This window comes from Anomaloglossus baeobatrachus, chromosome 1 (genome assembly GCF_048569485.1).
Source record: "Anomaloglossus baeobatrachus isolate aAnoBae1 chromosome 1, aAnoBae1.hap1, whole genome shotgun sequence".
Classification (NCBI taxonomy): domain Eukaryota; kingdom Metazoa; phylum Chordata; class Amphibia; order Anura; family Aromobatidae; genus Anomaloglossus; species Anomaloglossus baeobatrachus.
In genome coordinates, this window is record NC_134353.1 from 596,882,942 (window position 1) to 596,899,219 (window position 16,278).

The following is a 16,278-nucleotide window of genomic DNA, read 5'->3' on the forward strand; positions in this document are numbered from 1 at the left end:
CCTGCAGTAGAAAGTTTCACCAAACACACTCACATACACACGCACACTAATAAAGTTTAGGGTTTTTTTTTTACACACGCACACACAAAATTTCCCGCTCGTCCCGCTCACAAAAGGTGTACTCAGCTGAGAAGGCATATGCCTCCGAAGCTGATAGTGAGGGAGAGGACCACACTTTTCTCTATTCCTCCCACTCTTCCTCTTCTAGTGACACAGACTAGCCGCCACGAAGACGTCGCAGGACAAAAAATTGTCCAGAGGTCGTGGGAGAAGAGCCGGAGGCCATGGGAGAAGAGCCAGAGGCCGTGGGAGAAGAGCCAGATGCTGTGGGAGAAGAGCCACAGCCAAGTATGAGTAACCCCCAACCTAGTGCTAGTCATGCCCAACCTAGCACTAGTGCCCCTGTCTGGACCCCTGTCCCTGAAAATTTTGCTCCACGGATTCCTGATTTCGTTCCCCAATCAGGAATCCAGTTGGAGACTGCCAACCTCAGAAAAATACGCTTTTTCAAAGTCTATTTCTCTGAGTCAATTGTCAGTCTTATGGTGGAGCAAACTAACCTGTATGCCCAGCAACTTTTGTCCGAAAACCCAAATTCATCATATTCTACTTGGAGTCCCAATGACTCAATAGAAATGATGAACTATTGGGGACTGGTCCTTCACATGCGGATTGTGAAGAAACCAGAAATTTGCGAATACTGGAGTACTGATATTTTATATCAAACTCCAATATCTGGCATGGTCATGACCCGCAAACGGTTTGAGGCCGTTGATAGGTTTCTTCATTTTAGAGACAATGCGGACAGCCTTCCCCGCGATGACCCGAATTTTGATAGACTGTTCAAAATTGGACCGGTCATCGAGTACTTCAGCAAGTTTGCTGAAGTGTATATTCCCCAAACGAAATTTGTGTGGATGAATCCCTCATCCACTTCAAAGGGAGGCTTCAATTCCATCAGTACCTGGCCAGTAAGAGGGCCAGGTACGGGATAAAACTCTATAAGCTGTCTGAGAGTACCTCAGGGTACACTCACAGCTTTAGAGTTTACCGAGGGAAGGATAGCAGGATCCAGCCCCCAGAATGCCCACCTACTCTGGGGGTGAGTGGGAAAATAGTGTGGGATTTGATCCACCCACTTGCTTGATAAAGGTTACCATCTGTACGTTGATAAATTTTACACAAGCATCCCACTCTTTCAATCCCCCTCTGCCAGAACTACCGCCGCTTGCGGTACTGTGCGCAGAAACCAGAGGGGTCTACCTTTATCGCTAGTTGAGCAGCCTCTCCCTAAGGGTGAGAGCCGAGCCCACTGTAGCGGCAACATGGTTGTGGTCAAGTTTAAAGACAAAAGGGGCGTTTTTTTCTTGACAACAATCCAGGGTATGGTACAAGCCAAGTTTCCCGTATGGTACCAGGGCAATAGGTCAGGGCTCTAGCTGGGCCAGTCAAGAATGGTCACATAGTTGTTCTGAAGTCACTTCTTTGTTATTTTAGCTGTGTGCTTAGGGTCATTGTCTTGTTGGAAGGTGAACCTTCGACCAAGTCTGAGCTCCAGAGCACTTTGGAAGAGGTTTTCTTTCAGGATATCTCTGTACTTGGCCACATTCATCTTTCCTTCAATTGCAACCAGTCGTCTTGTCCCTGCAGCTGAAAAACACCCCCATAGCATGATGCTGCCACCATCATGTTTCACTGTTGGGATTGTATTGGGCAGGTCATGAGCAGTGCCTGGTTTTCTCCACATATACCATTTAGCATTATCACCAAAAAGTTATTTCTTCGTCTCATCAGACCAGAGAATCTTATTTCTCATAGTCTGGGAGTCCGTCATGTATTTTTTTGCAAATTATATGCGGTCTTTCATATGTCTTGCACTAAGGAGAGGCTTCTGTCGGACCACACTGCCATAAAGGCTCGACTGGTGGAGGGCTGCAGTGATAGCTGACTTTGTGGAACTTTCTCCCATCTCCTTACTGCATCTCTGGAGCTCAGCCACAGTGATCTTGTGGTTCTTCTTTACCTCTCTCACCAAGGCTCTTCTCCCACGATTGCTCAGTTTGGCTGGATGGCCAGGTGTAAGAAGTGTTCTGGTCTTCCATTTAAGGATTATGGAGGCCACTGTGCTCTTAGAAACCTTGAGGACTGCAGAAATTCTTTTGTAACCTTGGCCAGATCTGTGCCTTGCCACAATTCTGTCTCTGAGCTCCTTGGGCAGTTCCTTTGACCTCATGATTCTCATTTGGTCTGACATGCACTGTGAGCTGTGAGGTCTTATATAGACGGTGTGTGCCTTTCCAAATCATGTCCTATCAGTTTAATTAAACACAGCTGGACTCAAATGAATGAGTGAGTAGAACAATCTCAAGGAGAATCACAAGGAAATGGACCGCATGTGACTTAAATATGAGTGTCTGAGCAAAGGGTCTGAATACTTTTGACCATGTGATAGTTCAATTTTTCTTGTTTAATAAGTGCAATAATTTCTACATTTCTGTTATTTTTCCTGTCAAGATGTGGTGCAGAGTGTGCATTAATGAGAAAAATAATGAACTTTTTTGAATTTGCCAAATGGCTGTAATGAAACAAAGAGTGAAAAATTGAAAGGGGTCTGAATACATTTCGTACCCACTGTAGCTGTGTTTGTCTCCACCTCACCTTTAATCAGATATGAGGAGGATGCTTCACAGCTGTTGACTGTGGATAAAATTCTGAACAGAAAGGGACTGGATAGATGTAAACAAGAAACACCCAAAGTTACATTTTTAGGAATGTCTCTGGAAGATACTGATAATATATTAATGGGCAAAACTAATAGAGGTAATTATGGCTGGCACTTGAAGGGGATAACTGTGCAATTAATGGTGCTGATGCTGGCACTTTTGGAACATGGGAAACATTAGATGATAGTAATGAAAGAGGAATTCCATCTTAGATATGCATTGCAAATGTTCTTGGTCCTACATCTATCTCACATCAGGCTCCTATCTAATGGCCGATGTGTAGAGCAATCAGGATAACAGAAAACTAAAGAAGACAGAGTCAGAATGCACATGGATTTGGTTTAATCAATTGGACCCATATAATTATGCACTATTTGAACTCATTTAGGAAACTTCATGTTGAGTTTAGTTGGTGCTCAGCTTGACTGGTCTCCTGCAAATCTTGTATCTTAGACCCTAAGAACATGTTAACAAATTATGGAAGGTTTCTACTGAAGATTTGGTTTGTAACGTGTTAACACTAGAACTACTGGACTCGTGACACCTATATAGAAATACATGGTGCAAAGTAGTCAAAATGACTACCTCAGTAGTTCTAGTGTTAATTGTGTGTGAGAGGTGAAGATCTGTACAAAAATGTTACAGATTTGAAAATCCGGTGAATGCTACAAATTGTGTGCAGGTTTTTCCCTATAGTTGTGAATGAGTTTTAGGCAGGAACATGGGAACATATCTGAAAAATAAAGTTTGACTTTGTGAAGTTGTCAATGTCAATCAAAGATGTAGATCTCGACACCAGTTATAATTTCTGATAGCTATTTATAAGACTTGTAAGCCAGTACTATGTTTGTTCAGATCTAGTAGTCTACTAGTACCTACTAAAATATCATATCTCCCTTGTATTCCTGCTGCTGATTGGCACATTTGTACTGTCACCTATGCATCTGACTTTTTACTGTACAAATCTAGGAAGGCTGAATCTGCAGACTTATACCACAGGTGACCTACTACTATAATGGAGTTTGTTATAGTGAAACAACACCTATAACAATTAAATAAATTAACAAACAGCAGCTCTACAAATGATATATGTATCTACACCAAAATAAAATTCAAAGCCCATAATAGTTACTTTAGAAATGGAATCATCTCTTACTTGGTTACATAACTCGGGATTCTCCGAATAGACAGCTATTTGTTGTCTCGTTGCCTGATCGCCTGATGAGTAGCTGGCCAAAAGAATAAGTATGTCAAACTCGTATTTATCAAGAAATATTTTCAGATCACCAATGATGTTCCTGTAGCTCATTAAGTCCTGGGAGTAATGAAAAGAAAACAATTCACTGAGATCAATGTAAGACATGAATACTAGATTACAAGCTATAACCATGACTAAATACATACAGTGCCTTGAAAAAGTATTAATACCATTTAAAGTCTTCCACGTTTGTCATCTTACACCCACAAACTTGATTGCAATTTATTTGGATTTTATGTGATATATCAACACTAAATAGCAAGTATTTGTGAAGTTTAAAGGGAATGCTAAATGGTTTTCTAAATATTTAAAAACTTTAAATCTGAAAATGGTGTTATGAATTTGTATTCAGCCCACTGTGGTCTGATACCCTTAAATAAAAACCTGAGTGACCAATTGTCTCCAGAAGTCATCTAATTTTTTTCTGTTTGTTTTTCTTATCACCTAATTAGTACATTAAATCAACCTGATTGTAAATTATTCTTAGCATAACTACAGCTGTTCTGTATAGGTCTAGAAGGTTTGTTTAAGAACACTAGGGATCAAAGAACATTAGGATTCAAAGAGCATCATGAAAGCCATGGAACACACCAGACAGATTAGGGATAAAGTTGTGGAGTAGAGTAAAGCAGGTTTAGGTTACAAAATATAGCCAAAGCTCTGAACGCAGCTGCACTCTTGTCCAGGGCACAGGTTCCCTATGACCATTTGAGGGCTGATTTGCTTTTTGGTAACACTGATGATACCAGCTCAGAACACAGGATAACAGCACCTTGCATGTATGAATGCAGTCCCTTGAGATGTCTCCTCTCTCTTCCTAAGCAAGGTCCAGATATAGGACTGGTGACCAATACATGTCCTTGTATATAACGGTGTTCGCTACAACATAAATGCAGGAAACACTTGTCAGTTCCTGTGAATGCAGGAGACCGTAAATATTACGTGTCCTGACCATGCTTTTGCATCATATTCCTCTATTCAGAGCCCGCTACATCTTCCAGAAGCTTCTAACTATGGAGTCCACCTAAGCGCCATTTCTCTGATTTTAAAAGACACTGTGCACACAAACTCTCCAGATAATCACCTTGATAAAGGCACAAAAAGGCCGAAACATTGGTCCCTGGACATCTGTATTATTCTTTTTTATATTTTTTCTGCTTGAAAAATAAAAAGTGGACTTATATTGCAAATATTATTCTTTGAACTCCTATTATTTCACCCATGGTGCGCCAAAAATAATCTACCTTTTTTTGACTACTTTTTTTTTGAGCACCCAATTTTTCGAGTGAGCAGACATTACTATACTAATATGTAGGGAAATCAGCTAGCTTGTGGAAGAAAGCGCTCTAGTCAGATGAGCGCAAAGTAAAACATTTTGGGCTTAATGCAAAACACTGTGTGGCAGAAAATGAATACTGCACAATATCCTGAATACACCATCCTCACAGTCAAACATGGTGGTAGCAGTATGAAGCTATATTGATACTTTTACCAAGCAGGGACAGGAAAGCTGGTCAAAGTTGAAAGCAAGACAGATGAAACTAAATATAGGGCAATCCTGAAAAACCTATTAAAGCCTGCAAAAGTCTTGAGACTGGGGTGAAGGTTCACCTTCCAACAGGACCATGACTCTAAGCATACTGTCAGAGCTACAATGGAATGGTTTTGATCAACCATATTCATGTGTGTGAATAGCCCAGTTAAAGTCCAGGCCTAAATCCCATTGAAAATCTGTGGCAAGGCTTGAAAATTGCTGTTCACAGACACTCTCCATCCAATCTCACTGAGCTGGAGCTTGTTTGCAAAAGCATTGAGCACAAATTTCAGTCTGTAGCTGTGTAAGGCCCCCTTCACACGTCCGTGAAAAAACACGCACGTGTGTTATGTCCGTTTTTCGGGTCCCTTTTCCGTTTTTGTGTCCTTTTTTTGTGTCCGTGTGCCATCTGTGTGAATGCCGTATGCTAGCCGTGTGTGCGTGTTGGTTGTCCGTTTATGCGTGAGAGAAATAACTGACATGTGTATGTGTTGTCCGTGTGAATTTATGCGTGTTTGTGATGCACAATGTCGTAGATACATACCCGCTGACAGCAGAGTCACGCGTAGAGAATGAACTGGGGTGAACTTCACCCGACTTCATTGTCATACCACGGCTATGTCTGTGTCGCGTCCTGATTAGCGGTTACCCGTGAAGGACTCACCGGTGACTGCTAATCACCAGAGTGACTGAATGGAGTACCCCTCTCGCATACTCACCGTTCCCCGATCACCGGCGTGGCGCTGCACGGCTGTTCTCTAAACTCCGGCGGCTTTTCCTCTTTTGAAAAAGCCAGCCGCTCATTAAACAATCTCGTATTCCCTGCTGGATCCAGCGGTGGCCGCGATTAACCTCAGTGACAGCTCAGCTGATCGCGCTACTCACCTCATTTGCTGCGTGGAGCTGACAGGAGTGGCAGTGTATTCTGCTGCTCCTGTCACCTTCATGCAGCAGAGCTGGATGCGACGCTGGTGGTCCGTGAATTACGCCGGACATGGCGGGCTTTGTTGGGGTTAATAAATTGGTGACGAGGGAATTTGTTAGTGTTATTTTATTTCTAATAAAGGATTTTTCGGATGTGTCTGTTTTTTAACTGTAACCTACAGATTAATCATGGAAGGTATCTCGGGGAGACGCCTGACATGATTAATCTAGGATTTAGTGGCAGCTATGGGCTGCCATTAACTCCTTATTACCCCGATTGCCAACGCACCAGGGCCAATCGGGAAGAGCCGGGTAGAGTCCCAGAACAGTCGCATCTAATGGATGCGGCCATTCTGGGCGGCTGCTGGCTGATATTGTTAGGCTGGGAGGTTCCCCATAACGTGGAGCTCCCCATCCTGAGAATACCAGCCTTCAGCCGTGTGACTTTACCCTGGCTGGTATAAAAAATGGGTGGGACCGCACGTCGTTTTTTTTTAATTATTTATTTTTTTAATAGCACAGTATAGTCCCACCCCCCGGCGGCTGTGATTGGTTGCAGTGAGACAGCTGTCAATAAGTGTGGGGGTGTGTCTAACTGCAACCAATCATAGGCGCCGGTGGGCGGGGAAAGCAGGGAATACAAGATAGTTTAATGAGCGGCCGGCTTTTTCAAAAGAGGAAAAGCCGCCAGAGTTTAGTGAACAGCCGTGCAGCGCCGCGCCGGTGATCGGTGAACGGTAAGTATGAGAGAGGGGTACTCCATTCAGTCACTCTGGTGATTAGCGGTCACCGGTGAGTCCTTCACGGGTGACCGCTGATCAGGACGCGACACAGACATAGCCGCGGTATGACAATGAAGTTCACCCCAGTTCATTCTCTAGGCGCGACTCTGTCTGCTGCCAGCGGGTATGTATCTACGACATCGTGCATCACAAACATGCATAAATTCACACGGACAACACATACACATGTCAGTTATTTATCTCACGCATAAACGGACAACTAACACGCACACATGGCTAGCATACGGCATTCACACAGATGGCACACGGACACAAAAAAGGACACAAAAACGGAAAAGGGACCCGAAAAACGGACGTAACACACGTGCGTGTTTTTTCACGGACGTGTGAAGGGGGCCTCAAGTGAAGTTTGATTCCAGGTCTCTTCTACACATTCCCAGTATTATTGCATACTGGTCAACCTCCCTGGATATGTATACAGCTTTTTCTTCAAATCTGCCCACAAGCGTTCGACTGGGTTGAGGTCTGGGGACACCACTCCAGCACCTCTACTTTATTATCATTGAACCACTTTTTTGCCACTCTCAATGTATACTTTGGATCATTGTCCTGCTGGAACACTATTTAGTTCTTTCCATCCATAGTACTTGAGTGTACGAAGTAAATCGTCTTGTAGGATAGTCACATATAGCTCAGCATTGAAACAACCATTAATCCTGATCAAGTATCCAATGCCTTAGGCTTTGAAACAACCCCATGTCATCAGGCTTCCTCCACCGAACTTGGCAGTTCCTTCAATTTCTCAATCAGTTAGCCCCTTTTTCGCTCTTTTCTTCCAGGCCCATTTGCACCCATCATAGCCTAGTCTCAGGGCTGGCGTCAGGACCCGGCACACCTGGGCAAATGCCAGGCCCCTGCACTGCAAGGGGTGCTGCTCACTCGCCATCGTCAGCAATAGTGATCAGTTCTGCGGTCCCCGGGCCGAGTTCCGAGGACTGCAGTTCTCATGCTGGCAGCCGCACGTTTCTGGCTGCCAACCCTGCACTTGTTCCAACAGCGTTCAGCTGTCTTGTGTTCATGTGCATTGAGGTTCATCTGTGGGCGGAGCTAGAATCCTGCACACTCCTGTCCCACAGATGAAGAGAGAGAGGAACCACAGTGCAACATCATCAGGAAGCAGGCCTAAAGCTGCATGTGCACCCTCCCCCCCTGCTTCTCCCTACCTGTAAAGGCCCCCAGACCTGTATGAGCCACCCTCCAGAGCAGTATGGGCCTCCAGAACTGTATAAGCCACCCCCAGAGTAGTATGGACCCCCAGAACTGTATGGCCAACCCCTTCAGAGCACTATGGGCCCCCCAGACCTGCATGAGCCACCCCCCAGAACAGTATCGGCCCCCAGACCTGTATGAGCTATTCCCAGAGCAGTATGGCCCCCAGATCTGTATGAGCTCCCCAGACCAGTAGGGGCCCCCTAGACTTGTATGAGCCACCCTCTCAGAGCAGTATGGGACCTCAGACCTGTATGAGCCACCCTCCAAGAGCAGTATGAGCCCCCAAAACTGTATGAGCCACCCCCAGAGCAGTATTGGCCCCCAGAACTATATGAGCCATCCCCAGAGCAGTATGGGCCCCTATACCTGTATCAGCCACCCCCCCAGAGCATTATGGGCCCCAGACCTGTATGAGCCACCCACAGAGCAGTATGGGCCTCCAGATCTGTATGAGCCACCCTCCCAGAGCAGTATGGGTCCTCCAGAATTGTATGAGCCCACTCAGAGCAGTATGGGCCCACAGACCTGAATGCGCTATCCCCAGAGCAGTATGTGCCCCAAGACCTGTATCAGCCACCCCCCAGAGCAACATGTATGAGCTAACCCTAGAGCACTATGCCTCCCAGTAATGTCTAAGCCCAGTAATGTGTATGCACCCCTAGTAATGTGTATACCCCCAGTAATCTGTATGCCCCCATTAATATTTATGCCCCCAGTCATGTGTATGCCCCTCAGCAACGTGTAACCCCCTCAATAATGTGTATGCCCCATAGTAATGTCTATGTCCAAGTCCCTCCTGTGATGCATATACTGTAGCCTCCAGCCTCACCTATGATGTACATACTGTAGTCCTTAGCCTCCCCTGTGATATACATACTGTAGTCCCCAGCCTCCACTGTGATGTATATACTGTAGCCCCCAGCCCCTTCTGTCATTCATGTACATACTGTAGCCCCTAGCCCCTCCTGTGATGTATAGCGTGAGAAAAAACATTTTAGTCAGCCACCAATTGTGCACGTTCTCCCACTTAAAAAGATGAGAGAGGCCTGTAATTGATATCATAGGTATACCACAACTATGAGAGACAAAAAATAAGTATTTAGTTAATAACAAAAGTTCATCTCAATATTTTGCTATATATCCTTTATTGACAATGACAGAGGTCAAACATTTTCTGTAAGGTTGTCTTCATAAGGTTGGCATACACTGTTAGTGGTATGTTGGCTCATTCCTCTCATTCCTCCATGCAGATATCCTCTAGAGCAGTGATGTTTTGGGCCTGTTGCTGGGCAACATGGACTTTCAGCTCCCTCCAAAGGTTTTCTATTGGGTTGAGATCTGGAGACTGGCTAGGCCCTCCAGGACCTTCATATGCTTCTTACGAAATCACTCCTTCGTTGGCCTGGTGGTGTGCTTGGGATTATTATCATGCTGAAATACCCAGCCATGTTTCATCTTCAATGCCCTTGCTGATGGAAGGAGGTTTGTACTCAAAATCTCACGATACATGGCCCCATTCATTCTGTCATGTACATAGGTAGGTCATTTTCGTCCCTTTGCAGAGAATCAACCCCAAAGCATGATGTTGCCACCACCATGCTTGACAGTAGGTATGGTGTTTTTTGCTTGCAACTCAGCATTCTGTCTCCTCCAAACACGATGATTTGTGTTTTTACCAAAAAGTTCTATTTTGGTTTCATTAGACCACATGACATTTTCCCAATACTCTTCTGGATAATCCAAATTCTCTCTAGTAAACTCCAGATGGGCCCGGACATGTACTGGCTTAAGCAGGGAAACACATTTCACACTGCAGGATCTGAGTCCCTGGTGGCATAGTGTGTTACTGATGGTAGCCTTTGTTACGTCGGTCTCAGCTCTATGCAGGTCATTCACTAGGTGCCCCCGTGTGGTTCTGGGATTTTTGCTCACCATTCTTGTGATCATTTTCACCCTACAAGGTGAGATCCTGCACGGAGCCCCAAAATTGAGGGAGATTATTACTGGTCTTGTGTGTCTTCCATTTTCTTATAATTGCTCCCAGTTGATTTCATCACACCAAGCTGCTTGCCGATTGCAGATTCAGTCTTCCCAGAATGGTGCAGGACTACAATTTTGTTTCTGGTGTCCTTTGACAGCTCTTTGGTTTTCACCATAGTGGAGTTTGGAGTGTAACTGAGGTTGTGGACAGGTGTCTTTTATACTGATAACAAGTTCAAATAGGTGCCATTACTATAGGTAATGAGTAGAGGACAGACGAGCCTCTTAAAGAAGATATTACAGGTCTGTGAGAGTCAGAAATCTTGCATGTTTTTAGATGTCTAAATACTTATTTTCCACCATATTTGCAAAAAATCTTGCCAAGACAAGGTGATTTTATGGATTTATTTTCTCTTTTTGTCTCTTATAGTTGTGGTCTACCTATGGTGTCAATTACAGGCCTCTCTCCTCTTTTTAAGTGGAAGAACTTGCACAATTGGTTGCTGACTAAATATGTTTTCCCCCACTGTATACACTGTAGACCCCAGCCTCTACTGTGATATATATACTGTAACCCCCATCCCCTCCTGTGATGTTTATACTGTAGCACTCAACCCCTCCTGTGATGTATATACTGTAGACCCCAGCCTCTCCTGTGATATATATATATATATATATAGATATATATATATATATATATATGCTGTAGCCACCTGCCCCTCCTGTGATGTATATACTGTAGCCCTCAGCGTCTCTTGTGATGTATATACAGCAGTGTCAGTGTGTCATTGTGTGTTTGTATATATATATATATATATATAAATATTCCAAGAAAGAAAGAGTCGCACTCCGGAAGGATCTCACTGTCGTTCCATCTTTAATTTATGAAGACATATGGGTACAAGCGGTAGGGGAGGTGAGGTGTGCCATATAACGCCGGACGACGGCGTGCCGTTTCGCTAATAGTTAGCTTCCACAGGTCCAGTGCAAATTGCTATGCAGTACCGCCCTCTTAAACCAGATGGTGCGGAAACTGCGTCAGCAAGTGATTAAAAGCAATACATGCAAATATACAATTAGGTGCTGCAACGAACAAATAGTTTCTGGAATATACAAATTCTCTTTTTAAAGAAGTATAAACATGAACATCTCCTCTTTTTGGGAGTACATCACAATCAAATATTCATGATTAGTACATTATCAGTACACGGCAACGGCACGCCGTCGTCCGGCGTTGTATGGCACACCTCACCTCCCCTACCGCTTGTACCCATATGTCTTCATGAATTAAAGATGGAACGACAGTGAGATCCTTGCGGAGTGTGACTCTCTTTCTTTTTTGGATTATTTGTGACACGCTTTTGAGCCTGCACCCGGATCTCGTCCATACCTTTTGGAGACTGATTGTGGCAGCACGGCAACACGTGGAACAAGTGGTGCACCGGGATCTCTTACCTCAACATATATATATATATATATATATATATATATATATATATATATATATATATATATATATATATATATATATATATATATATATATATATATATATATATATATATATATATATATATATATATATATATACATACAATAGAAAGAAACAGAATGAAACAGGGGTTCCCTTGCTGGTTTCCCACGCTGGTACTAACCTCACTTTAAACCGTACTGGCAGCACCTTTACAATGTGAACAGGTGCGTATCTGGATGGTGTATAAATATGAGAAAAAATTCCAGACGCACACTGTGAAAAACCAAAAATAAATTCTACCTTATAACATAAAGGGGGGTATTTAGAATATTATAATGGCCATTGCAATACCAGCCCAGTGCCCCTTCACGGCAACCTCCTTTGCTGGGTCCTACACTAGGTGCTGCCAGTACGGTTTGAAGTCAGGTTAGTACCAGCGTGGGAAACCAGCAAGGGAACCCCTGTTTCATTCTGTTTTTTTCTATTGTATAATGCATATAACAGGGAGTGGTGCTCTGTTTGCTGGATTTGCACCTCAACTCCTGGCTGCTTTATTAACCTCCTTTTTGTTGACCAGCTGATCTTGTAGGTTTTTAAAACCCAGAGAAGATGCAGTGTAGTGTAGGACCCAGCAAAGGAGGTTGCCGTGAAGGGGCGCTGGGCTGGTATTGCAATGGCCATTATAATATTCTAAATACTTCCTGTTACGAGGGGGACCCGGGGAAGCGTGCCAAGATGGGAAATGGACTGCTTCCGCCGGTCAAGGTCCACTGTGCGGTGTAAGGGACCGCCGCTATGGTGGGTGAAGAGTGAGCGGGTTGCTGCTAGCGATCGTCTGGAATGTCACAGACGATCTATGTACACCGATCTGCCCTAACCCGTGAGGGTTGTATGGCACAGATCTCACGGCTCGGTGTACCTGTTGCACGGGGAAGCACAGAGGTGCCCACGCACGTGTGCCAGTGGAAGTCACGAGAATATGGCACGAGGGTAGCACAGAGGTGCCCACGCACGTGTGCTTTCAATAACCAGGTGAGTCCAATGGAGACTTGAGGAGCTCACCTGGGACAGGAACACGGCCTGTTGACGGGGGTACTGCCGGAGCAGCAAGGCAGGAACACGGCCTGCAAACGAGGTACTGCCGGAGCAGCAAGGGCCAAGCCCACAAGAGACAGTAATGCCTGAGCAGTGGCGTGGCAGCACGCTGCCAGACATCCAAACATAGAAGGCCGGTCGCGCGCCGCCATGATGGCAGGGGGAGCTTTTAAGGAGGTGCAGCTCCACCCGAGGGCGGGCGCGAGGCGGAGATGACGGACTTGACCCAATCAGGGTCCACGACGTCCCAGCCTGGCCAGTCAGGATTCACCACGTCACCAGCCTTGTCATCAAGCCGTGTGACGTCAGTGAGCGAATCAGGACCCACCACGCATTGCACATGCTCACCCTCCTGCCTCTGGGAAATAGAGGCGGGATCCTCGGTCTCACAATGTGGAGAGATAACGGGAATCTCACTGCTTCCCTGAGCAGTAAACCTCTGCACATTGCGCAGCCTCGCAGACCTTCGGGGCCGCTGAGCAGGAGAGTCTGCGGCAGGCCAGGAATGGGAGACCGCTTCACTCCTTGTAACAGGAGAACCACTAGGTGTCACCCTTCTGCTGCCTCTCTGAGAAGGTATCTCCTGCACACTGCGCAGTCTGGCAGACCTTCGGCGCTGCTGAGCAGGAGTGCTCGTGGCAGGCAAGGAATGGGAGACTGCCTCAGTCCTTGCCTCAGGAGAGCCACGAGATGTAACACTTCCTATTTATGTTATAAGGTAGAATTTATTTTGGTTTTTCACAGCGTGCAGCTGAAATTTTTTCTCATATATATATATATATATATATAAATATATATATATATATATATAAATATATATATATATATATATATATATGATTGTGAATATATGTATTCCTGTATGTGTACGTTCTGTGTAAGTGTGTGCATCAGGCCCACTGAGGCTTTTTCACCCAGGGCCCACGAAAACCTGGAGCCAGCCCTACCTGGTCTATTGACTTTCGTCCTATCATTCCAAATCACCCGTTTCCAATCTTCTACTGTCCACTTTTCGTACTTTTATGCAAACTCGAGCCAACGTTTCTTATGACGATTTTGAAGTTGAAGTTTGTTCACTTTTTTCAGGCCACCATTATGAACTTATTTAACATGGTGCTTGCATGGATGTGTGTGATCTCACTATTATGAAGCATCTGAACCACCTCCACTACTGTGTTTGTCGTGCCAGAACTGATAGACCTTGTGAAAGTTTTTTACTTCAATACTTTTCCTGAACACCACCTCTTGGCTTTTGAATGGATGGACAGACTTCATTTCATATTCTCCCAGCTGTCATGGCACTCACATAGTGCAGTTTAGCAATATTCTTTGCTGAGAGACTGCTATCGATGAGCTTCTTAATGGTTGCTCCTAGATTTGAAACCATAACCTTTGGCTTGGGAATCAACCTAATAACACATTGGGGTATTAGGGAATGTGAGATCAGGTTGTAATTTGTAGTATACAGGAAGAAAAAGATTTTTCCACGACCAGGAGCAAAACACTAACAATACAGTAACATGATAAGAATCTACATAACTAATCATAGGCTAAATAGTTGCAAGTAAAATTTATGTATGAAATAGCCAAGATTATTATCTATAAAATGATGGTAGTTTCACGTTCAAAGATGTAGTGGATGGTGAGATGTTGCACCTGAAAGTCAAAAGTTCAAAACATTGTTACCCTTTTGCTTGTCAGTGTTCGTAGTGACAGTAGATGACATTATAAACCTTTTCTTGTATAAATATTATTAGCAAATCATAATATTTTCCTAAGTATTACAGGTATGAAGGTTTACTTTTATTTGACCAAAATGAGTGAAAAAGTTGTGTGATTTTTTTTTCCTTGGAGGCAATGGAAGAGTAAAGCACAAATATGATGAATTAATTCCTCAAAACACTTCAATGAACACCAAATTATCAAAATGCAGATGAGGTAAACATTTTTCTGGCCTCCCAAGAGGAGGCTGACTTTTAGGTTTATATAGAATATTGTTATTTACCTGTTATGAATTACCCCCTTTTCATTCCCGATGTTCACCACTATAAAAATAAAAAATTCAATACTAAACTCCGCTGCTGGCGTGATTCCAGCGGTGTCGGAAGTTGTGTTCCCAGGGTTGTCTTTGCTTTCGGACAGTTAAGTAATTACCTGGAAGTGAGAGCTGCGCTGCCACTCAGTTCCTGATAATTACTTACAAGTCCGAAGTCATGGAGAGGGAAGTCAGCGGTGAGTGGATGTGGGGCTTGGGTATCATCACAATGTCACATGAGCCCCAGGAATGCGAATTCCGACACCGCTTGAATCGAGGCAGCAGCAGAGGTGAGAAGGACTGAGAAGGGGTTGTTCTGAGGAAAAAAGTCAGTAGCTATAGCCGGGAGGCTGCGTTTCTGTACTCTCTGTCTAGTCGTGGCTGTGTCCCAACAGGTGAGTTTAGGGATAGTTCTGCTGGAGTTAAGCTGTCCAAGGAAAATGCTCTGAGCCACTTTAGAGCCAACTTAGCTAGAGCTCAGAACTATGCAGCTTACTCCATCCAGGTTCAAGCCCCACCCCTAGACAACGGCTTTAATATGTCCCTGTGAATCTTAAAGGGTTAATATTAGTGCTGAGTGAAGTAATTCAATGCCCACCATGTCAAATTTGTTTAAAATTCATTTGCCAAACAAATTTGAAGAATTTACTATTCAGGTCCTATGAGTTGCCAATAATGCTTGTCGCCATTTTACCCAATGCAGACATTTCCATCAGAGAAGACTTACATGACCTCTGTCATAGCCCTATAATGCTTTGCAGCTATCACATCACATGGTAAAGGACTGGCAATTAGAAGGCCCATAATAGTCTGTATAAACGTTATGGCAGGGAATGCAGATGTGAATCTGGATAGTGAAAGGACAACACAGCTCACTGTTTAGCAAAAGAGATAGCGTGAAAAAAAATGTATACAGCAGGTGTAATAAGTATTGAACACGACACCAATTAAATATATTTATAAAGATGCTATTGACGTGATTTCCACACGGGCAAAGAAGTCAAGCCATAGATGTCCATAAGTTTAGTGATGTGTAATAATTAGAAAGGACACAGGGAAAAAGTATTCAACACGTTTACTGAAATTTATTTACTACTTCGCACAAAAGCCTTTATTGGTGATTACAGCTGCAATACAGCTCCTGTATGGAGAAACTAGTTCTATGCATTGCTCAGGTATGATTTTGGCCATTCTTCTACACTATTCAAATCCTGAATGTTCCATGGGCTCCTTCTATGAA

General features: G+C 44.0%; 1 protein-coding gene across 7 annotated transcripts in view; it reads right to left on the reverse strand.

Moving 5' to 3' along the window:
• Positions 1 to 16,278, reverse strand: part of PRUNE2 (prune homolog 2 with BCH domain) — a 539,766-nt gene that overhangs the window by 224,636 nt on the left and 298,852 nt on the right. For all 7 annotated transcript variants that reach the window (XM_075318132.1, XM_075318117.1, XM_075318106.1 and 4 more), the window contains exon 7: positions 3,880 to 4,038. In XM_075318132.1, coding sequence (XP_075174247.1) covers positions 3,880 to 4,038 — 159 coding nt within the window. The remainder of the gene's footprint in view (positions 1 to 3,879; positions 4,039 to 16,278) is intronic.